Source organism: Primulina eburnea, chromosome 4 (genome assembly GCF_022965805.1).
Source record: "Primulina eburnea isolate SZY01 chromosome 4, ASM2296580v1, whole genome shotgun sequence".
Taxonomy (NCBI): Eukaryota; Viridiplantae; Streptophyta; class Magnoliopsida; order Lamiales; family Gesneriaceae; genus Primulina; species Primulina eburnea.
In genome coordinates, this window is record NC_133104.1 from 35,993,257 (window position 1) to 36,020,149 (window position 26,893).

Here is a 26,893-nt window from a genome sequence, read left to right on the forward strand (position 1 = left end):
CGCATAGGACGTCCTCCCTAAGAAAGGTTTTCATTTAAATCAAATGCAAGGCTTAGTTTCCGAAATGATATGATTTTATAGTATGATTCATAATTTACCTACCCTAAGGAGGCAATTATGGATCGTATTTTAAATTCTAAAATAATGGGTCCCACTCATAAGGATGCAATTAAATAGTTTAAATGCATCTAGGTTAAATTAAAAGGTAACTAATAATAAAAGTGAAGATATGAGATATCTTAGTGTTTTATTTATTAATAGAGATAGTCTCGATTTAATCATCATTTAGTTCGTCCGACCCTAAGGCAGCTTATTAAATGTGAGATTAAATTTCCTTGGAATTGGTAGAATAAATAATAATGTATCATGCATCATATTTATGATCTTAAATTGATTAATTATCTATGATATTTGTTCAATTTATTCAAATGTCGTTTTATACATTAATTTCAGCAATCATGTCTACTAGTTTGTTCTTGCTTTACTTAATGAAAAGTTGACTGGAGAAAACTTTTTGAAATGGAAGAGTAATATTAACATTGCCCTAGTCTGTGAGAACCTCAAATTTGTCTTGACGGATGTGTGTCCTCCCGAGCCCCCTATGAATGTTTCTCGTAGTGTACGTTAAATATATGATCGATGGATTGCGGCAAACAATAAAGCCAAGGGCTACATGTTAGCCGGAATGAACGATGTGCTTAGACTTAAGCACGAGCATGTAGAGAATGCTTATGAGATAATGGATTTTCTGCAAGCTATGTTTGGTCAGCAATCTAGTCAATCTAAGCATGAGGCCATTAAGAATGTCATGAATGCTAAGATGAAGAAATGCCAATCGGTTGGAGCACATGTTTTGAACATGGTTAACTACTTCACAGAAGCTGAGACTCATGGTGCGACCATAGATGATGGCACACAAGTGAGCATGATTCTGGAATCAATGCCACCAACTTTCCTGCAATTCAAGATCAACTATGTCATGAACAAGCTTGATTAGAACATGAAACAATTGCTCAACGAGTTGCAAACCTTTGAGGCTATTTCCATTGGAAAAATACAAGAAGGTGAGGCAAATGTTGTCAAGGATAAGTCACCTTCCTCCAAAGCTAGTTTGAAAAGGAAAAATAATGGGAAAAGAAAGGGAGCTCCTAAAAAGCAAAAGAAGTGGAATGGTTCCAATGACAAAAACAAGGGTGACACTGCAAAGCCCAAAGGAAAATGTTTTCACTGTGGGATCGATGATCATTAAAAAGAAACTGTCCCAAGTATCTCGCTGACCTAAAAGAGAAGAAGAAAGGTAAATATGATTTACTTGTTCTGGAATCTTGTTTAGTAACCATTGATTCTTCTATATGGATAGTTGATTCGGACGCTACTAATCATGTTTGTTGTTCTCTGCAGCTACTTAGTTCTTATGAAGAGTTTGCCGATGGGTCCTTCACAATGAGAGTTGGCAATGGTGCAGTAGTTTCGGCAAGAGAAGTGGGAGTTATTAAACTTAGATTTAATGATACACATTTGGTTTTGAACAATGTTTATTTTATTCCTGGGTTTATCTCATGAAGATAAAACATATCTATGTCACCTAACGTTGGGGTATATATCCTTAGAAAGATTAAAGAGACTTGTAAAGGATGGTCCTTTAAGAGAGCTATGTGTGGCACTCTTCCTGTTTGTGAATCTTGTTTAGAAGGAAAAATGAGTAAGATACCTTTGTCTGCAAAGGACAATAGGGCCAAAGAACCACTAGAGCTTATACATAGTGATGTATGTGGTCCTATGACTACACAAGCTAGAGATGGATATGAGTATTTCGTCACTTTTATTGATGATTACTCAATGTATGGATATATTTATCTCATGCATAGAGAATCCAAGACTTTTGGAAAGTTCAAAGAATTTCATGCGGAAGCCAAAAGACAACTAGGTAAATCTTTAAAGTGTCTTCGATCAGATCGAGGCGGCGAGTATCTTGATGCCGAGTTCAAAGATTATTTGCTAGAGCATGGTATTTTATACCAACTCACTGCACCTAGTACACCTCAGCAAAATGATGTTGCTGAAAGGAGAAATCACACTTTTGGGGTTATGCAATAGAGACGGCCACTTACATTTTGAATGCAGTGCCATCAAAGTTAATCCATAAAACACCTCTAGAGTTGTGGAATAGGAAAAAAACCTAGTTTATCTCACTTTCGCATATGGGGATGCCCAGCACATGTGTTGGAAGGAAAGACTGAGAAATTGTATCCACGTTCAAAAGTGTGTTTGTTCGTGGGATACGCCAAGGGAACGAGAGGAGGTTGGTTTTATTATCCTCAAGATAAGAAGGTAATTGTACCGACAAATGCCATCTTTCTCGAAGATGATTTCATGACTAACTTCAAGCCTCGAAGTAAGATTGTACTCGAGGAGTTACTCAATGATGAGATCATTGGACGTCCAAATAAAGTTGTCAAGGAAACCATTAGAGATACCACTGAACCAAGTCAAGATATCATGCCACCTCGATGCAATGGAAGGGTCGTAAGACCACCCTTCTGCTATCGTCAAGATATTCATGAGATAAAACTAGGAATAAAATAAACATTGTTCAAAACCAAATGTCTATCATTAAATCTAAGTTTAATAACTCCCACTTCTCTTGCCGAAACTACTGAACCATTGCCAACTCTCATTGTGAAGGACCCATCGGCAAGCTCTTCATAAGAACTAAGTAGCTGCAGAGAACAACAAATGTGATTAGTAACGCCCGAATCAACTATCCATATAGAAGAATCAATGGTTACTAAACAAGATTCTAGAACAAGTAAATCATATTTACCTTTCTTCTTCTCTTTTAGGTCAGCGAGATACTTGGGACAGTTTCTTTTTCAATGACCCCACATTGAAAACAATTTCCTTTGGGCTTTGCAGTGTCACCCTTCTTTTTGTCATTGGAACCATTCCAATTCTTTTGCTTCTTAGGAGCTCCCTTTCCTTTCCCCTTATTTTTCCTTTTCAAACTAGCTTCGGAGGAAGGTGACTTATCCTTGACAACATTTGCCTCACCTTCTTGGACTTTTCCAATGGAAATGACCTCAAAGGTTTGCAACTCGTTGAGCAATTGTGTCATGTTATAATCAATCTTGTTCATGACATAGTTGCTCTTGAATTGCAGGAAAGTCGGTGGCATTGATTCCAAAATCATGCTCACTTGTGTGCCATCATCTATGGTCGCACCATGAGTCTCAGCTTCTGTGAAGTAGTTAACCATGTTCAAAACATGTGCTCCAACCGATTGTCATTTCTTCATCTTAGCATTCATGGCATTCTTAATGGCCCTCATGCTTAGATTGACTAGATTGCTGACCAGACATAGCTTGCAGAGAATCCATTATCTCATAAGCATTCTCTACATGCTCGTGGTTAAGTCTAAGCACATCGTTCATTCCGGCTAACATTTAGCCCTTGGCTTTATTGTTTGCCGCAATCCATCGATCATATATTTCACGTACACTACGAGAAGCATTCATAGGGGGCTCGGGAGGACACACATCCGTCAAGACAAATTTGAGGTTCTCACAGACTAGGGCAATGTTAATATTACTCTTCCATTTCAAAAAGTTTTCTCCAGTCAACTTTTCATTAAGTAAAGCAAGAACAAACTAGTAGACATGATTGCTGAAATTAATGTATAAAACGGCATTTAAATAAATTGAACAAATATCATAGATAATTAATCAATTTAAGATCATAAATATGATGCATGATACATTATTATTTATTCTACCAATTCCAAGGAAATTTAATCTCACATTTAATAAGCTGCCTTAGGGTCGGACGAACTAAATGATGAATAAATCGAGACTATCTCTATTAATAAATAAAACACTAAGATATCTCATATCTTCACTTTTATTATTAGTTACCTTTTAATTTAACCTAGATGCATTTAAACTATTTAATTGCATCCTTATGAGTGTGACCCATTATTTTAGAATTTAAAATACGATCCATAATTGCCTCCTTAGGGTAGGTAAATTATGAATCATACTATAAAATCATATCATTTCGGAAACTAAGCCTTGCATTTTGATTTAAATGAAAACCTTCCTACTAGGCGCCATTTTAAACCTCACGTTGCTTTTGTTAATAATGGAGGCTGTAGGATTTATTGTCATATATCCTTCTCACACTCATTATTATATAATAATTAAAGTTTCTCAAACTTTTAATTATTTAATTAAAGCATCTTATGATTTAATTATTAAAAGTCCAATCTTATTGGTCGGTCTCTCTTAATTGATATGTGCAACAAAATGAATATCATAATATTTAAATCCAATTTAAACATGATGCATGACATGTAAATTAAATTTAAACATTGCGTCAGATTAATTTATCGACCTCTAATATAAATATATGCAGATTATCATATAATAAACATAACAACAATTTAATCTTATTTAAAACAAGATATGTGGCATATAAAAATAAGAGTGGGATATTATTAAAATTCATGATATTCAATCAATCGTGTCTTCTAATCGCATTTTTAGTTGAAAAATAAAATTAACAAATCAAATAAAACAATTTTATTCAATTACAAATTAATTTTATAAATCAACTAATAGTAAAATCAATATTTTACGCAAAACAATTTTTTTTTTTATGAATCAAGATAAATTGGGCTGAACATAATAAAATATAATTGGGTCTGCAAAAACAAAACCCATAAATACAATATATATGGGCCGAAAGAATAATTTGGACTGGCCCTGTTCTCAACTGGGCCAGATCAAAATGAACGACCCAACTCCTTACGTAGGCTACGATTCATTTCTAAAAATTTAGTTTTGAAATTTTTTTATTTAACAAAAAATTACGATAGTTTTGATACCATTTGTTAGAATTTATTTATAGTCTCTGAAGAAAAACTGATTAAAAAATTTATTTTCGATCAAATCGAAATACAACGGAAGCGATTACATAATTTCATAAATTATAATCGAAAATATGAATATCAATTACTGATGAATTTAAACATAACTATTTACTAGAAGACTAACCTCTTGTAGTTTTTCTCCTTTTTGTAAATTCAATATGCGTAGAAACCACAGCCTTCCAATTCGATCCTTCCTATCGACGGGAGTGCGTGGGCACTCAGAAGCCGCAAATGCTAGAAATCAAATTTTATTTTGTCCTCTACTTTATTTTCAACTCATGAAAAAGGTAGAGAAAAAGTTGTTCTCTCAAGAGAGAGCCTAGGATCCTATTTATATTAATTGAAAACCTAGAGTCCAAATCTAATTGCAATTGGGACTCCAAGAATCGACCATATCATCTAGGATAGTGCCAAGATTTGATTTGGTTTGAATATTATATTTTATGCCTTTTAAAACTATTTTTGAAAGTCATAAGATTTCTAAAATCTTATCAAAATAAATTAGAATTTCATTCTAATTTATTTAGATGTTAAATAATATCTAAATTTTATTCACAATAAATTAAAGATATTAAATAGAATTTCTAGGATTTTATCAAAATAAATTAAAACTTATTTAGATATAATATCTAAATTTTATTCACAATAAATCAAATATATTAAATAAGATTTCTAAGATCTTATCAAAATAAATTAAAATTTTATTCTAACATATTTTCAGATGGCAAATAATATCTAAATCTTATTCACAATAAATTAAAGATATTATCAACATCTTTTTAATATTATCATAATAATCCAAATCTATAATTATCTAATAATCATAATTTAACATAATTAATATATCATAATTAATTATATTTATCTCCAAGTATTTGAAGTTATGGAAACAATTTCCATGTGATTTCTAAATTACATATCTAGCTCGTCATTAATTTAGAAAGGTGTATCGGAGATCATGGACCTATAATTAGAAGCTCCAATAAATTGGATAACTAATTAAACTCTTTAATTAATTTATCTAATTTATTAATTTCATAATTACCCCACTAAAATTATGGAATTGCACTCTTTTTCATTATGAAATATTTTACTCTACAAAATTTAGTAGTCCATTTATATAATCATTACATATGGATTAATCTTCCATAGACAATTTGTAACTGAAGCTAAAAATTTTTCATTTACCTCTTCAATTACTTCTTATCCTCATTTACCATTAATTCGCTAATGCGTGGTTCAATTTATAACTTGATTATAAATTAGTTGGGCCATCACTCAGTTCCAGAATTAACAAATGAGGGAATCGTCTTTCTACTTCTCGCAAGAAGGAATGTTTTCCATGTCTTTGAATTCATATTCCCAGCCATTCATTTCAAATATAAATCTAAGATGCAAGTATTAAGAATGAGCAATCGCAAAAAATTAAACAAGCAAATTAAGAGTCATATTAAAATGAACAGGAGTTTATAATCACTTCAGGATTAAGATTTGTCCATATATGATCATCTTTATGATTTAATTTGAATTTCATAGTAACAACATAATTTATTATGAAATGACTAATTAAATCGGTCCAAGTCGTATATAATCACATTATATATAAATGCCCCCATCTAGATGTCCCAACATGGACGATCCAGATAAGATGATCACATTCATAATGTTCATGAACCACATTACTGATGCTTTAATTAAAGATCTATACTTTAATTAATTCATCACCGACTTAATTTAAGTTTATAATCCATAATTTTAATCCTCTTGTATATATAACTCTTATATATACTAAAATTATGATTACATCCAATAAACTAGGGATTTTGCTACGATAATCATGACAATAATATTTTCATGCAAACATGTTCAATGGTAAATGTCGCTTTCATTAATAAAAATAAAAAAAATAAAAAATCTTATTTCTATTTTTTAAGGGCACTATCCCCAACATTTAGCACAAGTTTGGTTCCTATTTTTGGGCCCTTGATAAATAAATTGGCCTGAAAATGTAGATATTATTTTTCATTTTTTTATTGGGTAAAATCTTATGTGAGACGGTCTCACGAGTTGTAATTTGTGAGAATGATGTTTTATTTGGGTCATCAATAAAAAAATATTATTTTTTAAGTAAGACTTTTATTTTTTATTGTGAATATCAGTATGATTGACACATCTCACCGATAAATATTCGTGAGACCATCTCAAAAGAGACATACTTTTTTTTTATTTTTATTCACAAGTAATCACATCATGTTTTGCACATTTATTTCATCAACCTCGTCTCTTTCGAAAGAAGAAAACAACAAATCATATCATTCTGACACACTTTTGTCATTAAACAAATTCTTTTTATTTTAAAATATCATAATTTTTTTTTAATCGTAATATTATTTATCAAAAACAAAGGTGGTTAAAAATTAAATTAGTATTTATCATACATAAAAAAATAATGATTGATAAAATATTTGCTAAAATAGTAATAAAAAATGATTTTATTTTGGGAAATATTTTGGAAAGATATCCAAATTATAAATTTTTTTTTTTTGGAATTAAAATTCGATTTTCGAAAGGGGAAAATAAGGAAAAAAAATGAAAGAAATGTTATTTCGGTCATCACAAAAAATTATTACATCTAGTTAAAATCATATCAAAATTTTTATAATTTATCGGTATATTATTTATCTCTATATTATAATTATTTATAATTTGATTACACATCCTCTGATTATCATATCATTCAAATATAAGCCGTTTTTAATATCTGATCTGTATTTTACTCTCAAACCACAACCTTCATTTTCTCCCAAATCCATGCATGTGATTTAGGCTATTATTGGTACAATGAAATGTAATAAGGTAAGAATTAAATTAACCTTAGAATATAATAATATGTCTATTTCATTTCTATGATTGATATGAAAATAAACGAAAATTAATTATATAAAAGTAATTTTAAAAACTAAATTATATTTTCATTAAACAAGTTAAAATAATAATGATGCAAAAAATTTGATAATCATCATCATCATTAAATCACTATTATTATATGGGCATGATTAAGGCAAAAACTTGTGTGAGACGGTCTTACGGGTCGAATTTGTGAGACGGATCTCTTATTTGGGTTATCCATGAAAAAGTATAATTTTTTATGCTAAGAGTATTACTTTTTATTGTGAATATGAGTAGGGTTGACCCGTCTAACAGATTAGTATCCGTGAGACGGTCTCACAGGAGACCAACTCCATGATTAATTATGGTCTTATAACGGTCATATTATTTGTATAAGGGCATAAGAAAGCTAATTTGATAAACCATTTTGATAGTTTTTCTTGGCAATATATTATATTATTCCTACGAGATATTTGCTCAAGGTATTATTTATCTATGTAACATTCATTAATGTAGATAAAGTTGTTTGTCAAAAAATATAAATTATATTAAAATAAAAACCGACTTTACAAAAAGGCAAAAACTTGTGTGAGACGGTCTCACGAGTCGTATTTGTGAGACGGATTTCTTATTTGGGTCATCAATGAAAAGATATTATTTTTTATGCTAAAAGTATTACTTTTTTTATTGTGAATATGGGTAGGGTTGACCCGTCTCACAGATTAGGATCCGTGAGACGGTCTCACATGAGACCCACTCTTACAAAAAATCAATAAAACACACCAGTCGACACTTGACTTGTAGGGCGCCTACTCTATCACATAGCTCTGCATTAATATAAAAATCATATTTCAACAAAACCCATGGATTATAAAGGATAATCCAACCATTATCAGTCTTTTTTAACTTGATCATTATTTGTAGCTATCACTCAGGAAAAAAAACATGTTCAGCAAAATCAAGACTTGTTTTTTAGCCAAAAAGATTTGGAAAGAGCTGATCCAACTCTGTGAGGGCAATGACTAGACCAAAGAGAACAAACTAACTATTGCTATCCAAAAGTTCGATAATACCAAAAAATGAAACTCGACGAAACTCTAAATGAGTTTGATGAATTGTTTAGCAATATCATTATTGAACTTGCATATTTCGGTATGAAATATTTTACTTAAAAAACAGTTCAACCGGTCAGACCACAAAACCGTTATATTATACTAAATAATTATGTAATATATTTAAATTATAAAGATCTTAAACATGTATATAAATAATATCCAATTTTAAAATATAAACATATATATATTTAAAATATAAAAATAATTTTTAATTTTTTTTTTTTAAAATCAAACGTTAAAAAAATAATTAAAAATGAGTAAATCAGTAGGACCGATTTTTGACTGATTTGACCGTTATAAAATTGTTCCGGACTTGACCCATGACTAATTCTTGATTCGAACTTGTTGGTCCGATCCGATTTATGGTGAAATAATAGCAACGTGTGCCAAGAGTATTTATTATAAAACAAGAATCGAGTAGCAATAAATATAAGGCTCAAAATAGTGAAATACAATGCCATAATGAACATATAAATAACAAGTGATCTAATATCACATAAAATAAGATAAATACACACGTACTCATTTTTATGATTGAACATTTAATTAATAAATCTCTTAATTTATTAATTATAATAATTAAAGCTAGGGGTGGGCGTTTTTCTTCGGGTATCGGGTACCCGACCCGACCCGACCGGGTAAAACCCGATCGGGTCGGGTATTTTTTAAAAAAACGGGTTCGTCGGGTACCCGATACCCGAAAATAAATTTCGGGTTCGGGTTCGGGTATTTTACCGATACCCGATCGGGTATCGGGTATCCGAATTAGTTTTGTTTTTTTTTTTTTACTTTTTTTTATGGGTTTGTTAAATATGAAAAATACATGTGTTTTTCATTTTCTAGCCATAATATGATATAATGACTAGTCATAAGTCGATATAATGACATGATTTTTTGTGAAATGTGAAAAATAATTATAATTTTTCAAAAAAAAAATTTAAAAAAAATCTTAAAAAAATGTTTTTTTTTTTTCGGGTACCCGACTGCCGGGTACCCGAAAATACCCGAAAATTTCGGGTACCCGAAATTCGGGTACCCGACATAATCGGGTTGGTGTCGGGTAGTAAATTTTACTACCCGACTTGTCGGGTACCCGAAATTTCGGGTACCCGAATCCGAAAACCCGACCCGCGCCCACCCCTAATTAAAGCTAAGTTACAACTATAAAATATTAAAAAATGTTTTTGATTTAATCTAAAAATTTGATGGAACATTTAATTGAGAAATCTGTCAAACTCACGTACTTACTTTCATTTATATTAAAAATAATATAAATAAAAACACTAATTTTTCATTATTTTTTCTTCCATATGTTTTTCTTTGTATTTGTGTTCCATAATTGTAAATATTTTATCATAATTATTATTTATTTTTAAGCATAAATAATTATTTTGTTTATTTTTTTGTTAGAAATATTCTTAAAAAAATTGATATATTTTTATACAAAATTTCTTTAAATGAATTTAAGTTTGCTTGTTTATTAATATTTAAAATCATTGTTATGTATTTTTTAAAATTATTAATTAAATAAATAAACATGTTGAATTAATTTGAATAATTAAATTTAATTATAATAAATTTAGTACTGCTTTATTTATTATTTTTTTTAAATTAAATAACTATAAATATTTATATTGATAAATAAAAATATTTTAAATAAATAAAAAGTATTCTTGTTGAACTAAGTTCAAAAACATTGCAATAATAAATTATAAAATCTAAGAAATTTTATGAAAAAATTTACAAATATAAGTAAAAGTAATGTAAAATAAATCTCAAAAATCTTTAGAAAAATCTGTTATTTCATAACCGTCAACAAACAAGATATATAATACACCCCCTAAGATAATGTAAGGGAATCATCTCACCTCAAATGAAAATAAACTTCTACCGGTAAAATTCAAGTTATGTATTCAAAATAAATACATTAAATCAATTTTTTTTTGGGTTGTATTTTGTAAGACCGATCTCTTATTTGGGTCATCTATGAAAAAAATTACTTTTTTATGCTAAGAGTATTACTTTTTATTGTGAATATCGATAGAGTTGCCCTGTCTCACAGACAAAGATTCGTAAGACCGTCTCACAAAAGACCTACGAGGGTAAATTTACATCCTATAACATTGAGTTGATCGCAAATTAAACATTTCAAACACAGAAACGAACAAAGAGTTGATATTAAAGTGGAACAGTAAAGATTTTTACATCTGCAGGATCAAGTATCTCCTCTACAAACTTCAAAAACACGGAGCGGATCTATCAAGATTTCACCTCTTAAACCTCCAAGCCGATACGGAGAGAAGGGGTCGATCCTGCCAGCAGATCACAACGCTCCCATTTTCTTCTTTGATCTTATAGCCGTCGCAACGATAACTTTGCAGCAATTTTTTCGCTTGCAGCATCGCGTAATAGCTCAAAGGAACACTGGCAAAACCACCATGTTCAAATCTTTGATTCCATTTCTCGCGCTTTTCATGTCTTTCTTTTCTCTCCATACCCTCGCACGCTATAACATTCTTAATCTCCTCGCCTAACATCTTTTCCATCCTTAATCTCTCCAAAGATGCTCTAGGTAAAGCCGACTCCAAGCAATCGAACAGTGCAGCATAGAAGTATAAAGACTCAGACAACCTTTCCATGAGGGATTTCCCATTGTGATCTGAATCTTGTTCTGTCACCACCAAAACTTTCGGAGAAAGACCCCATATGGCATTAAGCAAAGTGTCGATATTTGATGAACCAGTTGAAGATATAGGTGAGGACGAGGATGAGTCGGTACTTGGACTATATCCATTAACCATATCTTTCTCCAGCAATTCACCTAAGGTACCTTGGTTCATTTGTGCTACTCTTTGCAAGTGGATACCAATCACATTCATAGGCGTAGAGGGAGACTTTTTCTTAAGCTCGTTATCCGAGGCCAAAAGAGAATGCAACTGCATCATTGAACTAATAGCTAAAGCCTCCCCTGTTTTGACGGGCAACTTTTCGACATCAAGATTTTCTAGTTTACTAACAATAGGGTTGAATTGAAAAGGTATATCTAACTTTTCCGCCTCTTCGGTTAATATACGGGCCATCTGTTCCAGCATCTCCTTTTGTTGATGAATCCCAGTAATCCTCAAATGAGGCGGACCTTCTGGCCGTGCACTCAAATCTCGAATAAGGGCACACCACTGTGCCGGTTCGGTCACACTCAAATCGATAACATGGACCATCTTTTCCCCCTCCATTGCTTCGACAATCGCTTGATTACTGATCACAAAAGCCACTTTAACAAATGGCAAGAACTCGAAAAACATCTTTTTCACAAGAATTTCCTCAGAAACAACGGAGATTCTAGTCGAGCGAAAGGCCTTATAAACACCAGGCCAGGTTCTAAGGATCCGATCGGCAAGTGCCTCTGAAAAATAAGACGCAATCCGCTGCATAGTATCACCATCCAGCGATGCAAGATGAGAAATTTGATCAAGGGCTATGTTTGCATTTTCAAAACTTCCCGTCGACACATGATTTGCACAAGTGACCAACAGATGGATTAAATAAAGTCCCCTTTCTTCAGGTTTCAGATCCTTAAGCCATGGATATGGTGACATAAGACCAGGTGATAAAGACATCATAGGAAACATTTGAAGCGGTGATGAAGTTACAGACGATGATCCATCTTCTTGTAACATATTATTTGAATTAAAACTCCCAGGAAATCAGCAGCAATAACAGATCTTTTCCTGGAAATTACAAACAAACTACAACTCTTTCAACAATTCCCAAAAAAATCACATGAAGCCAATCAAGAATCTATCAATAATTCCAGAACTTAACCACACAGAAAAAATAGAACAAAGATATATTATGCCAAAACATAATCAGTACACAAGAACTCACCAACCAGACCAAGATTCTAATTTCCTTTCTGGGTTTTCCAATTCATCAAAATCCCACAAAAAGCCTCAAGAGAATCCCCACAGATAGACTTGATTTTCTCCAAATTATCAAGAGAGGGCCGGTAAATAGAGAAGGGTATGGTTCAATTTAAGGCTGAGGATTACGAGATGAGTCAATCTTGGAGAACTTGGTTATCTATGCCAAAATTTGTCATTTTGTTGGTACGACATAGCCCGGTTGTCTACCATACGTGACATTAGTTTTTGTCGTGAGGGATTTGGTGTCCTTTTGCTTGTTGAAAGGATAAGGAATTTGTGTGAACAAGTGCCCCTTTTCACTTGTATTCTATACACATAAAGTTAAAGAGGGCCTGTCTTGAAATTTGTTCTCATTCTGTGTCTAGGATATCACTTGTCATTTTCTCCTCAAATGCAGAGGGAAAAAGGTGTCTCATGTGACAGCGACAGCTAGTCTCTGGGTAAATTCATCTTTTCTATTAATGTAGATTTAGGTATATTTTATTAGGGAGTGTTGATCGATCGGTTCGGTTTTCGGTTTTTTATTTTGGTTTTTTCGGTTTCGGTTTTAGAAATATATAATCCGAATCAAAATCATTTTTCTTCGGTTCGATTTTTTACCAAAACGGTTCGATTATTTCGGTCGATTATTTCAGTTTTGATATAATTATTTAAATTAATAATATAAATATATTGTAAAATATAATATGTTAACTTTCTATATGTGTTGTTAGTAAAATATTTAAATAGAAGGTCTAAATTAATTAAACAAACAACAATCAACTAAAAATTGTTCAAAATGATTTTTCATTCACTAAATATCATATCAAAATATATAATATAAATAAAAATATAAAAAATTTATTAATTTAATGAAATTTCGGTTTTTTCGGTTTTGACATATATAATCCAAATCGAACCAAATAAACTTCGGTTTTAACATTTATATCCGAATTACAAAATTCGGCTTTCGGTTCGGTTCGGTGTTCGGTTTTTTCGGTTTGGATTTTCGATTTTTTCAGATTTATCCGAAGTTTGAACACCCCTATATTTTATATTATACTCAATTTATAAGGATTAAATTAAGTGAATTGGGTGAATAGATCCGGTATTTTTAAACTGGATCGACAAGTTCGAACGAGAGCTGGTCATAGATATGATCCGAAATAATCTTATAAATCGTTTTTACGATCAAATCGGTCTGAACCGGTCGAACCGGTCTTGGACGGTAAACCGCTTAAAAACCACTCCGACTGGTTCATCTATTATTAACTTTCTTTTTTAAAAAAAATTTTATTTTATATTTACTTTGAAAAAAATTATTTCTTATATTCAAGTTTTAAGTTTATATATATATATATATATATATATATATATATATATATATATATATATATATATATATATATAAATGTAACGGTTTTTCGGTATGATCGGACTTTAAACTGAATCAATTTATATATATATTTATAATATATATTATATAATGTAACGGTTTTTCGGTATGATCGGACTTTAAACTGAATCAATTTGATCATCAATCTAGTTATAAAAAAACTGAATGATGTATATATTAGTAATTACTAATATTTTAATTTTTTTAACCATGGGGTTGAACACTACCTATAAAAGTAGAATTTGAATCCAGGGTCTCATGGTTCTTTGGGTCCCAACTCTCAAATTTAGCATTAGACTAAAGAATCCATGACGTAATTACCATTACTTTAGTACACGCATTTTGTGAGCAAAATAGTTAATAAAGTATAGATTTATATATAATAATTTAATATTTTACAACACATATTAAGATAGGAGATAAGTACTAAAAATTTGTTGGAATTTTTCAAGTTCGCAATCTTGATTTTGATGTTAACAAAACTTGTTAATTTCTTGCTAATAATCTACCTTAGTGTGCAGAAGATAGGATCAGTCACGAGCTGTTTACATCACAAACTGAAAACCCAATTGATCGCACAAACTGAATCAGTCTAACTGTTACGTCAATTGAATAGTTTAGCTGATTGTCTAGTTGATAAGTGGTTCAGCAGGAAAATTTTAGAAGCCTGGCCAGCTGAAGGAGTGTTCAACTAATGAAGAAACCCAGCTGAACAGTTCAACTGAACGAGAGTGAAATCAGTTCAACTGACGAGTTAACTGATTTCACCAGCCCAACTGTAAATCAATTCAGCTGACTAGTTCGAAGCATCAGTCAGAATCTTTCAATTGTAGATGAAGACAAACTCTTTTAGTGGATTCCAACTATACACAAAAGTACAAAGTAATTGTCCAGTCAAAGGAAAATAATGGACGTTGCATCAGAGCATTAAAGACAAAACGTTTCAGAAGGACAGTCGGAAAGTCGAGACACAAAGTCTAAGAAATGAATTCAAGATGCAACATATACAATAATAGAGTTTTACTGTACGATCAGTTTTCACGCCTATATAAAGAGAATATCAGTGAAGACTCAATATACAGAGATAAGAAGCTTCAACGCAGATACAAGAGAAAAGAAAGGGCACACACATTACACATCAGCTTTCAGAAGCAATCAGCCCAGAGAGAACTGTTCACAGTCATATCAGCTTAATTTAGAAGCTTATTTCCCTCAGCATGCGAGAACATCTTTGTTCAGTTATCACACACACAAACACTCTCACCACTACTCAAATACAATCTTGCACAAAGACGTTAAACTTGTGTATGTACTCTTTCTCACATAGACGTAAAAGAAGTGTTGGCTGGAAGGTGCTGCCTTCAGTCTAGACTAGGAATTCAGTTAGACAGTGGGTAAGTCCTAAGTTGGGTGAGTTTGTACAAGTAGTTGTATAAATCAAAGTCTTTTAGTGGATCATATCCGAGGTGGTAGAAAGGGTGACGTAGGAGCAGTTGAAGTCTCGGAACATCCATAAACATATCTTGTTTATTTAACTGATTAACCGATGTTTTCAAACTGTTTGGATCAGTTAGAGTATCCGTCAGTTCAGTTGTCATCATAACTGAACTGATGAATGCGAAAACTAATCTACCCTCTTTCAGTTATTCAGTTTACATAAGTTAAAATGTTTTTTTAACATAACAGTCTTCTTCACGAATGATTACTTCGAGTTTCTTCCGATTGGTTTTAAAACCAAACTCGATTTAATTCATCGGTGTTAACATTCTTAGAACACGAGCTATTGCAGCTCATTGGAGAATGTAGTGTTTGAAACATCTTCGAAGGTGCTAGCACACGATTCTTCAAAATTATTTATATTATATAAAATTTTAATAAATTAAAAATGTGGATCTTTTTAAATAGTTTTAAATATTTTCACATATGATTACAGATTTTTTCTTCTTTAAACTAGCATTAAAAGTTTTCAAAGAAAAGCAAAATAGACTTCGTTACCAAGGATACTTACTTTATTTAGTGTAGTTGATGTATTTTTTTTTAATTTTTTTAAGATGGAGATGATGGATTTTTTTTATAATGTGGAATCTGAAGTCATTATTTTTTGTGTACGCCGAGTAAAAAACATATTTTTTTTATGGATGTTCGGAGATAAAACTCTTATGCCACCCTTCTTCCACTCTAGGAAATATTCCATAAAAACAATTATTTGTAACAAATGACATCAACTAAGACTTATCAAATCTCTAAGATGAAAATCTTGGTGATCACTTTATAAATCTGGTTGTTTAAGAACCCCTGGTTCCCCAGAGAACTAAACAAATAACCAACACTAGCTTGTAACAGCTTGGGTTGGTGAAGTAGCACTGAAAGATCCTTGAATGATCTAATAGGTTGTGATAAGCAAGTACTAAATGAGTAATTTGAAAAAGTGTGTGTGTGTGTATATATTGTTGAAAAGTTCCATCAAACAAACTTTTCGAACTTTTCAATGATCATATGTACTTGTCTCCAATTGAATGACCATGTCTCTATCAAAATCATACAATCTAATAAATGTCCTCTTTGCTTTTTCTGGTTTAGCTCGAATAGTTTATGAAAAGTATTTTTTTGACCATGTCCCTTTGGGAAACATTCTTTCACATCAGGAGTTGGTGAAGTAGTGTTCTTCATGCTAAAACTAGTAGTCTCCAGAACGGTTAGAAGTAATGTATTCTCATTGATTTGCTCATTTCTGACCAACGTTTGGGTAATAATGATATGCATTTAATATGTCCAGTCAGAACTTAAATGATATGCCATATGTAAAGAATGATACACTGGAGCTTATGGACTCTGTATCAACGGCCGGAAATCCTAAATTATATAATATAACGGCTGGTTCTTGAAAATATTTTGATAATGTTATTTTGTCAATCACTAAAATCTAAGATAAATATTATAACAAATACGAAATCTTACTGATAAAAACACATTAAAATTGTATTGCTCATAAAAATGAAAAAAAAAATTATATCATACTTAGAAAATAGAATAACCATGGGCTGACAAGCAAGACAAATGAGAATCAAACAAAAACAATAAAATTATATGTAATTTTCTTAAAAGCAATGATCTTGCAATATTCTAAATCAAATACGTTTGCCAAGATAGAACCCTATGATAAACGATAATCGATCTATTATGTCTATATCGACGGATCATTCAAACATTCTTTTGTAAGGACATTTTGTCATTTCACTCGGATATCTTTTGTCACTTTCAAAATCGCCAAAATTAAAATGGGATCATGAAATCCCATATTTTTATTCGGCAAAACCTTTTTTTTTTTGGCTTTTCAAGAAAATGCGAAAATGTATTGAAAACAAAACAAAAACTATAAGGCGAATCTGTATGCTTTCTTAACTAATAATCTTTCCGAGCTGTCTACATAATATATTGATTTACAATACAACATTAACAATTAAAGGTTCAAATAAAATTGGCAAAAACTTATGTAAAACGGTCTCACGGGTCGTATTTATGAGACATACATCTTATTTGGGTCATCCATGAGAAAATATTATTTTTTATGCTAATAGTATTATTTTATATTATAAATATCGATAGGGTTGACCCGTCTCACAAATAAAGATTCGTGAGACCGTTTCACAAGAGACCCACCCAATAAAATTTGCTTTCCTGAAATAGCTAGAAGCCACCACTTTAATTTGTTCACATTTTGCTTTATATTTTTGTACAAGTAAAATAGAAAATCAATTTTTTTTGGCTCCACGACCGAAATCAAATGACTGCTTCATGTTCTAACATGGCTGTTGGCTCACCCCACTTTAAGGAAGCCTTTTTTGTGGTATTCTTGTCATGACATAAGTGTATGGGGAATCAAGAACTGCCCCAAAAGCATATAATATTCTCGAAAATCAACTAAGCTCCAAACATGCCCTAACAAAGCCAAACAAGGGGCCATCACTTTTGTTCCTTAGTGCTCTCCAAGTGTGGGAATATCAAGAAAATTCTCCCACATGCTTCCAACACTCGATTCCTTTTCTTCTGCAGAGCTGAAACAACTTTAGTTTGGTATTTATCTTTTATCTGTCAAGAAAAAGAGGAAGATAGAAAAGGAAAAAGGTCCAAAGCAATATATTATAATCCTAAGATATGGTAGTGATCTTGAAATCTTGCTCACCTAATTTGCTCAAACATAGAAAATTGGCAAATAAAAAGCAAATATTTGTTGGATCTTATCTAAATCTGAATTTGTTATCTGGGTTTCAAGATTTGCGAACGTTACCACAATCTTAGTTCCCTTGGTCAACATGTGAGGTTCTAAGTCCAAGAGGAACGAAGTAGACATAGGGATCGATACAGATTCAAACCCCGACAGAATCTACGGGGATAAGGTGGAACAAACACGGGAACAGATTTGGAAATCTTGAAAGATTCGACCTCAACTCCTTCAAGTTTGGTTAACGTTGAATTCTCGAAATGCAATCCTATCTGTTTCATTATGCACCTTCAATCAAATATTAAGAAGTTTGAAGGTTGGGTTCAGAGCAATTTGCAGATCAAGTTTTCAAATATGCACCTGAGAAATGGATACAAAGATACATCATTTTCCCCGAAGTAATAGACTAGAAAGGGTAAAGAAACACTCAACCTTGGTACTATTTTGTCTGAGACTAGCAAGGTAGAGAGCAATATGAGCACCAACTCGTGCATTATTTTTCACGCGAGCTATATCTAAAATCCCCATTAAGGAAATTAAACATGAAATGTTTTAAGCCCTTCAATCGTTCTTTTATTTATAATTGGTTAGCGATACACAAGTATTCGACAGATAATACTTGAAACAAGGGAGACTCCTCAAGTCAGTTCGTTTACTCTGGCAAGTAAGAAAGGAGTTTCGGCACTGCCAGTTACATTCTGCTCCCTGTGTCGCACGAACGAAATACCAAAAAAAAAACAAATAGGAATAACTAGTCTGATTATCATTATTTCACATATTTGATGACCAAGTACAAAGTTTTACCGAGCTTCCTTGAGAGCTTCTGTATGGCTGATTCAATTTTATTACCTGAAGCAGAATGTTCTCTAGGAATAGGGAACACTATTAGGATTCCAGATCCGAGTTCAAGATTCATGCTTGAATCTATAGTGGTCGAAAATAATACTAAGCACAGTAATAAATGTGGAAAAAGAAAGAAAACAGAACGCTCCTTACTTATATTAGTCAAGCACAATCATAACTTTGAGGAGCAGTATAAAATGAAAAAAATGGAAAGGATCCCATAATACTTCATCACGTAATTCAAGACCGAATCACTGCTACATCTATTATTTAAAAAAATTACCTTGCAAGCACTAGTTTCAGAGAAAAAAACCGGGAATTCATCGGTCTTATATCCAGCCATATAAACTCGCTGAGTTTCTTGTAGCTCAACGTAAAATGAGTATTGCAAAAGATGTTGTGAGATGTGAACCTATTAAGGGTCATACCAAATATTCCAATGTTCTTGGAATATCTAATATTGATTTCACCCCGGCATAAACTACAGCAACAGAGTCATGTACCAAATCCGAACGAGTTAATACAACTAATCTTCAGAATATACTTAATTAAAAGGTCATGCATATTCTAGATGTAACAAAAGGTTTAGGTTATATCAGGTAGTTGTTCCAGTAATTTGCTGCTGAATTTTCCAAAAATAGTTCGCTCTCATTGATTTTACATACTGCGTACAAAATGGTCCAACAATTAAGTTATTTCGCAAATGAATGAGCTCAGCATGGTTTTATCTTAATTCTACCAAATAGTTTAATTTTTGGTTTCAATGTCACTAATACTGGAATACACACCTGCAAATGAATGAAGTCTCGACAGTTGGCAGTATAACCAATTGCCTTAAAGGAGTGTTCGTAAGAAGGAAAGAGACATAAGAAATTATTAGAAAGCAAGGAATACCATGTAAGCCAAAAAACATTGTCGCAGAAACCGTTGTCGCACCGTTCCCTCTAGTAGCTACCTGAAAAGTTTGTTGATATTCAAACTCCAAGATACTAGCTAGCTTTATGAGGGAAACAAATCCAACTTCACGAATTGCCATGCAGTTGACATATATTGAGAAGCAAAAAAATTTAAGAATCAGTGGTTGACATTAATTTCAGTATGAAGTCATATCAATATAGGGAATAGTTAGATAATCACCCATGGTCATCAGGACTTTTCAAAACAGACCATTCATTACAAACATAAAAATTAACTTGAAAAAAGACAAAATTGTAGTTCTCATCTAGCATCTAAGCATGGCAACCAAAATTGATAAAAACTCGAATTTTCCGTGGCGCAGTCAAAGAACTAAAAATTTTAGTGTGGACATACGTAAAACCCTGCAGGAAAACAAAGTGTAGCCCATCTTTCGATACTCACAAAATTGGCGATGTCTCTACGAGCTGTCTTACGAGATTTTTTTCCCAGAATGGTCAACCTTTCAAGTTCTTCCAAGCATAAACCTACAAATTTAAAGCTTCTTAAAAAAATCAGATGATTGTCGCCATTTTATTTTCCTCCAGTGTGCAGGAAGCAAGTTAAAACAAAAAACTCAGAAGAAACTAACCAAATAAATAATTGTAAAAGAATGTGAAATTTCAAATATTCAGAAGAAGATCTAAGTTCACTGCAGCGATTTCCTCCCCCCATTCCCCCAAGAACTAACAATATAAAAAGTGAAGACAGGGTAAATGCCTGCTTAAGCATCCAATATTTTAAAAGAAATAATAGTTAACAAGACAAATACACAGTACAATATATAACACAAATATATTTCCTATCATTGCAAACATAACATTCAACATGAGATGAGAGAACGGAAAAATTCATAGAAAGTGAAATGAAGATAAGATATCAAATCTGCTGACGCTATTTTAACAAAATCATAAAAGGTATTTTTCGGACAAAAGAGCTGGTTCGCCCAAGATATAGCATACATCCAAATATTCCGAGCTTGTTCCAAATATCATTGTACTTGTTTAGATTTACAACTGTATTTGGATCAATATCTATCTCCAAGTATCAGCATAAGTCTTTAGAACAATAAAGCATGGTTGGATTCACTAACTTCATTCTCAATTCTTATGGCATCTGAAAACTCCATCACAGAGAAACCCATAGTTCTAATTATGAATTTTCAAAAGCACAGGGAAAAAACAAGTTGGAAATCCAAGCAACTCAAAGTGAACTGAGACAAAGTTTTGAATAAACACCTAGGCAGGGTATGCCATCCAAAATAGCAATTGTTGCTGGTAGAGCTTTATTTTCTCACAATTGCCTCCACCTCTCTTGCAGTCCCAAGATTCTGAGGATATGGCATTCTTAAGTGCATAATGTAAGAAAAACGATGAAATGTTGAAGCACATTAGATGATATGCGCTATAATAGCAGCAATTAATAAAAAAACAAGTTAACTCCATTTTTGAATAGGGGATGAGATAATCAGATGACAGTTGAATCAGGACATACAGAAGACATAAACATTATTTATTTTATTATTGTATAGAAATGCATTAATGAGGAAAAAAACATCAATATACAAGGATTCTGTTCATGAAAGATGATTGAGTTGTATTCCGACAAAGCATCAGAAAACAACTTATTTTCCATTTCTTTTGGTCAACTACTCCCCCCTTAACTCCTACCCTGCGGCGATCTCTCTTTAATCCTACCTTAAATGGATTCACTATTTGTAAAAACAAATTCAACCAAAGCAAAGCCAATTGGGCTATATCTCAATTGTTCTGCATTTGTGTCGAGTTTGAGCAGAAATGAGAAGATTTTCATATCATACCATGAGATATTATGGTGGATCAAGAGCTACCACTAAGCATGATCAGACTATACACACTAATAGATCAGACTATCAGACATCCAAAAACGAAAATGTTCAGATGGTGATCATTAAGCATGAGTAAAAAAACACAATTCAAAATCTCAATCCTAGCCAAGTATGATTTTGAAGCTAAACAACAAAATGAGATTACAGAACTTTCTATATACACGAAAACATTTCAGTTCATATAGTGGAAAAACCGGAGAATAACGGCAACATTTTACTTATTCGTATATTACACATCATTTTTTCTACAACTTCATTTCATCCCCTCGATATCTACCAGTTTGGGTATGTAAGTTATACATCAAAAAAGTACTTTATTGAGTTCCATTTCTGAAAGCGTCTCTTTCATAAAAAATATAAGCACTTTCTGGAAATAGGATGTTCTACTTGCTTTTCCAAAGTTCGTTATTCTTATTAAAAAGCCACTTCTACTGAAAGAGCTTTTCCATGTAAACTCAACCACCTAAAACAAACAGAAAGAAGATCAAGTCGAATTTAGGAAATAAGAAATCTCCTCGTCCTCCAAGATCACAGTCTTGGCTAAACATTGTAACGAAACTCTGATTTGTAAACCAAAACAAAAACTCAGACATAAAATTCAATACAAACATTAAGACTTCAGTTTTACACCTTGATCATACTTACTCCACCGGCTACTGAAATTTCCTGGGTCTGCACAGCACCACACGATCATACAAAGAAATCTAACCCATAAATGGGTAACGGAAATGGTACCTTTGAGGTGGGATTTGAAGGGTTGAAGTGTTTCTGGATGTTGGATATTCTGGAGAAAGCTGAAGATGCCATTTTTGCTCAGTTTGCTCGATCGATCGCAGAGTATGGGTAAATAGCGGAAGACGGTGGAAATAGAATCGGTTGAAAATTATCATGCAATAAATAATAAATATACAAATACATCAATTTTTTGATATGTACATGCCTAAAAATTGATAGTTGATTAATTAAATTCAAGATTTACATTCTTCGATCGTCCGTGAAGCTCATTAAGAAAATGAAGTGTGTAATTCGAAGGAAAGAAAAGGGTTGATGATTATTAGGACCAAGCTATGACATTAACACACTTGATATCACAAAGAAAAAAGTTAAAGGGACGTCGGAGGTGGTCTCCATCATATCTCCACCGATGCTCAACTAAAATTCACAAAAATACATAGTAAAGAGAATTGAGATGCAAACAATTATCTATCTTTCACTTGAAATCACCATGTACATGTTGGAAATTTAATTTCGGTCGTTTGACAAATTAAGTGATTAATTTATTGGACTAACTAATCAAGTAAACTGTTGCCTAACTGAAGATTAATGCGCAGTTTATCAAAGGAAACTGAAACCAGCTGAACTGAACTATCAAAGACAACTGACTGACCAGTTGAAAACTGATCAGTTGACATATTTAGTTGTGAGCTTATTAGCTGATATCATTCAGCTGTACACGTCATCAGTTGAAAAGGATATTCAACCGACAACAGTACAAAGCAGACTGCAACTCGTAGTGAAACGTCGCATTTCAGAACTTACAAGTGTACGAATGTCAGAAGAATATTGACGTGACAATCAACGGATATAATGATTTAAATTATATTTATTGTTATCGTTGAAGAGAAGCCTATAAATAGGTGAGAAGAGCAGTTGAGCAAGCACCCCAATCGATCTATTTATTTTCAAGCTTGTTGTTACCCTGCTGAATTTATAGCTCGTACTCAAGAATAAAAAAGCCCACACTTATCTGTTTTATTCGTAGCATTTGAGGCTACCTTTCGAGCTTATAAGAACAAATCGTTGTATTGTTTATTTTGATATTAACTAGATCAGTTGTGCTAAGTTCAGTCGAAGAACTTAAAGATATTTAGTAAACTAAGAGTTTCAGTTTTGGACAATGTTAAATCCAAACTGAAGTGGGTCTGTACAAGTCTTGTATCTATCAAAGTCTTTTAGTGCATATCTTATCCTTGTGATAGAAGGGTGACATAGGAGTTATTTCATTCTCCGAACATCCACAAATCTTTGTGTTATTACTTCAGCTATTTATTCAATCCTTTAGTCAGTTTATTTCCGCAACTGTTATCAGTTGAACTGATTGTTATTGACTGACAAGATTCCTAGTTTCAGTTCATCACATAACTGACACTTCATTCGAAAAGATTATAAAATCATGAGTGTTTATTCAACCCCTCTTCTAAACACCTCTCAACCGATCCTAACAAGTGGTATCAGAGCAGTTGAATCTTGTCTCAGAATACTCTTATTCACAAAACTGATCAACGTGTCTTCATTCAACAAAATACCGATGTTTTCCAGAGAAGATTTTGACGACTGAAAAATCAGAATGCAAGCTCATTTAGCTGCACAAGATGACGACATGTGGTATGTCATCACTGATGGTCCCATGAAGATCCTAAAAGCAAACACTGCAGTTGCCTTTACTGATTGGGCACCTCATCGCATAGAAAAGTCCAGAGAGGAATGGACAACCGGGGATAAAAGAAATGCCAACCTAGATAATGTGGCTAATGATATCTTATATAAAACGCTGGATAAAGTCACTTTCAGCAAAATCAAGATGTGCAAAACTGGCAAAGAAATATGGGAAAAACTGATCCAGCTGTGTGACAGAAACGAGCAAAGAAAAGAGAACAAGCTATCAGTTGCTGTTCAGAAATTTGATAACATCAAGATGAAAGCAGAAGAATCCATGCACAAATATGATGAGAGGATCAATGGTATTATCAATGAGCTGAATGCACTTGGACAGGTGTATTCCAACAAAGAAGTGGCATTGAAGGTGGTCAGAGGTCTTCCCAAAGAATGGCATGTCAAGACCATGGCAATGAGAGAGTCAAAGGACCTTAACAAGGTCGAACTTCATGACTTGTTTGCTGATCTAAAGGCTTACGAGTTTGAACTACAAACCAGAGAAGGAGATCCTTTAACATCTGCTGCCACAACTGCTTTAACTGCTGTCAGACTGGAACCAACTGGTTCAGTTGACAAATCTGCTGATCAACTGAGCAATGATGCTATGTCATTGTTTGTCAAGAAGTTTGGAAATTTTATGAAGAGGAATCAAAGAAACTTCCAGAAGCAATATCAGAAAAATCAATCCAAATAAGAATCCTATGCTTGCTACAACGGTGGCAAATCTGGTAATTTATAGCAGACTATCCTAAGCCAAAGAAAGACAATCGATGATCAACTAAAAAGGGAAAGAAGCCCTATGATCACAGAAGAAGGAGCAAGGATGACAATAACTCATTCAAAAAGAAACATGAAGTACTTTTGGCTGAAGAGAGCAAATCTAAGTGGGCTAAAACTGACAGCGACGAGTCATAACCAGAAAGTCCAATCAGTTCAAGTGATGATGAAGAGAAAGTCAAGTGCTTAATGGCAGATGATGCTGAACTGGAGTTAGCAAGTGAACATATATTTGACTTCAGCTCTACTGATTTCACTCGTGAGGAACTCATTGCCACATTGCATGACATGGTAAATGAGTATCACAAACTTGCTCGATCATTTCAGAAGGTTAGAACTGAGAAAACTGATCCCACTGACAACAAACAGAAACTGATGAGTCCGTTGAATTGTTGAGTCTAAAAAGAGAGATTGCACAGCAAAAAGATGAAATAATTGAAAATCAAGCTTTGATATGCCAGTTAAAAACAGAAATTTCAAAACATACTGAACTGATTCAAGCTTGGAACAAGTCTTCAGTTACATTGACTGAAATGCAGAATTCACAAAAATCAGTTGATGATAAAACTGGTTTAGGCTTTAACAATCATGATGAAAATTCTGCAAGTGATGCTCAACCAAAGTTGAATAAAACAAAGTAAAGTACATTACCTTTGTAAAATCAACTATGGTAAATGAATTCTCATAACCTAGTAGACCAGCTGTTCAATTGACATAAAGTAAGAACAAAGGCAAACGGTATGGAATTGGATATAGCTCTGAGAGTTCAACTGATAAAAGAAACTGGTCACTTAAACGATTCAGTTACAAAAATCAGTACTCAAGGAATGACTATTACAATTACTACATCTGTAAGCCATTTCATAAACGATATCAAAATAATAGTCAGTTGAAAAAAGATACAAATCATACTGTTTATCCTCACATCACATACATATTGCCAAGAATTCGAGAAAAACCATTTGGAACACAACAACTGGGAAGTCAGTTAGACTGGTCCAAGTCTGAGTTCCTAAAGGACTAATTAGTTTAGGATCCAAATGAATATGGGTACCAGAAATTATATATACCGTGTGTGATTGCAGGTAACAGGTACAAACAAAGAATCAACTTGGTATCTAGACACTGATTGTTCGCGACATATGACAGGAGATACAAATTTGCTATATCAACTGATCAAATATACTGGACCAAACATCAGTTATGGAGACAACTCCAAAGGTAAAACTGTGGGTAAGGGATAAGTTTATCCATGGTAACTTTACAATTAAAGATATTTTGCTAGTTGAGAATTTGAAGTATAACTTGATAAGAATCATTCGGTTATGCGACAATAATTTCTCAGTTTAGTTTGACAGACACACGTGTTCAGTTAGAGACTCAACCGATGAGGTCATCCTAACTGGAAATTGTTGTGAAAATACTTACAAAGTCAGTTGGACTGAACAACCTTATGCACCAGTTTGTTTCATTGCTTCCAAATCTTCTAAAAACTGGTTGTGGCATAAGAGCTTGAACCACTTAAACTTTAAATCTATTACGTATTTGAGTAACCCTGATCTTGT

The 26,893-nt window shown here is 32.7% G+C and overlaps 2 protein-coding genes and 1 long non-coding RNA gene across 9 annotated transcripts; 1 reads left to right on the forward strand and 2 right to left on the reverse strand.

Annotated features, from left to right (window-relative positions):
• Positions 1-685: 685 nt before the first annotated feature.
• On the forward strand, positions 686-997 carry LOC140830248 (uncharacterized). Its single transcript, XM_073193529.1, has one exon. The coding sequence runs from the start codon at positions 686-688 to the stop codon at positions 995-997; it is 312 nt and encodes a 103-aa protein (XP_073049630.1).
• A 10,091-nt stretch (positions 998-11,088) lies between these two features.
• LOC140831027 (scarecrow-like protein 3) lies at positions 11,089-13,175 on the reverse strand. Of its 2 annotated transcripts, none has more exons than XM_073194711.1 (2): positions 12,817-13,175; positions 11,089-12,677 (listed from the first exon to the last, which is right to left on the reverse strand). In XM_073194711.1, exon 2 carries the CDS (start codon positions 12,606-12,608, stop codon positions 11,199-11,201), a length of 1,410 nt encoding a protein of 469 aa, XP_073050812.1. In that variant the 5' UTR covers positions 12,609-12,677; positions 12,817-13,175; the 3' UTR covers positions 11,089-11,198. The 2 variants fall into 2 exon arrangements, with proteins under 2 accessions (XP_073050812.1, XP_073050811.1); XM_073194710.1 differs by having other exon boundaries at positions 11,089-12,659; positions 12,817-13,174.
• A 4,663-nt stretch (positions 13,176-17,838) lies between these two features.
• Positions 17,839-22,995, reverse strand: LOC140831028 (uncharacterized). Of its 6 annotated transcripts, XR_012117769.1 has the most exons (4): positions 21,487-21,619; positions 19,256-20,736; positions 19,071-19,156; positions 17,839-18,276 (listed from the first exon to the last, which is right to left on the reverse strand). It is a non-coding gene; the product is annotated as an uncharacterized lncRNA (long non-coding RNA). The 6 variants fall into 6 exon arrangements; XR_012117768.1 differs by having other exon boundaries at positions 19,071-20,736; XR_012117766.1 differs by lacking the exon at positions 17,839-18,276 and adding an exon at positions 22,851-22,995 and having other exon boundaries at positions 18,740-20,736; positions 21,487-21,578.
• Positions 22,996-26,893: the final 3,898 nt, after the last annotated feature.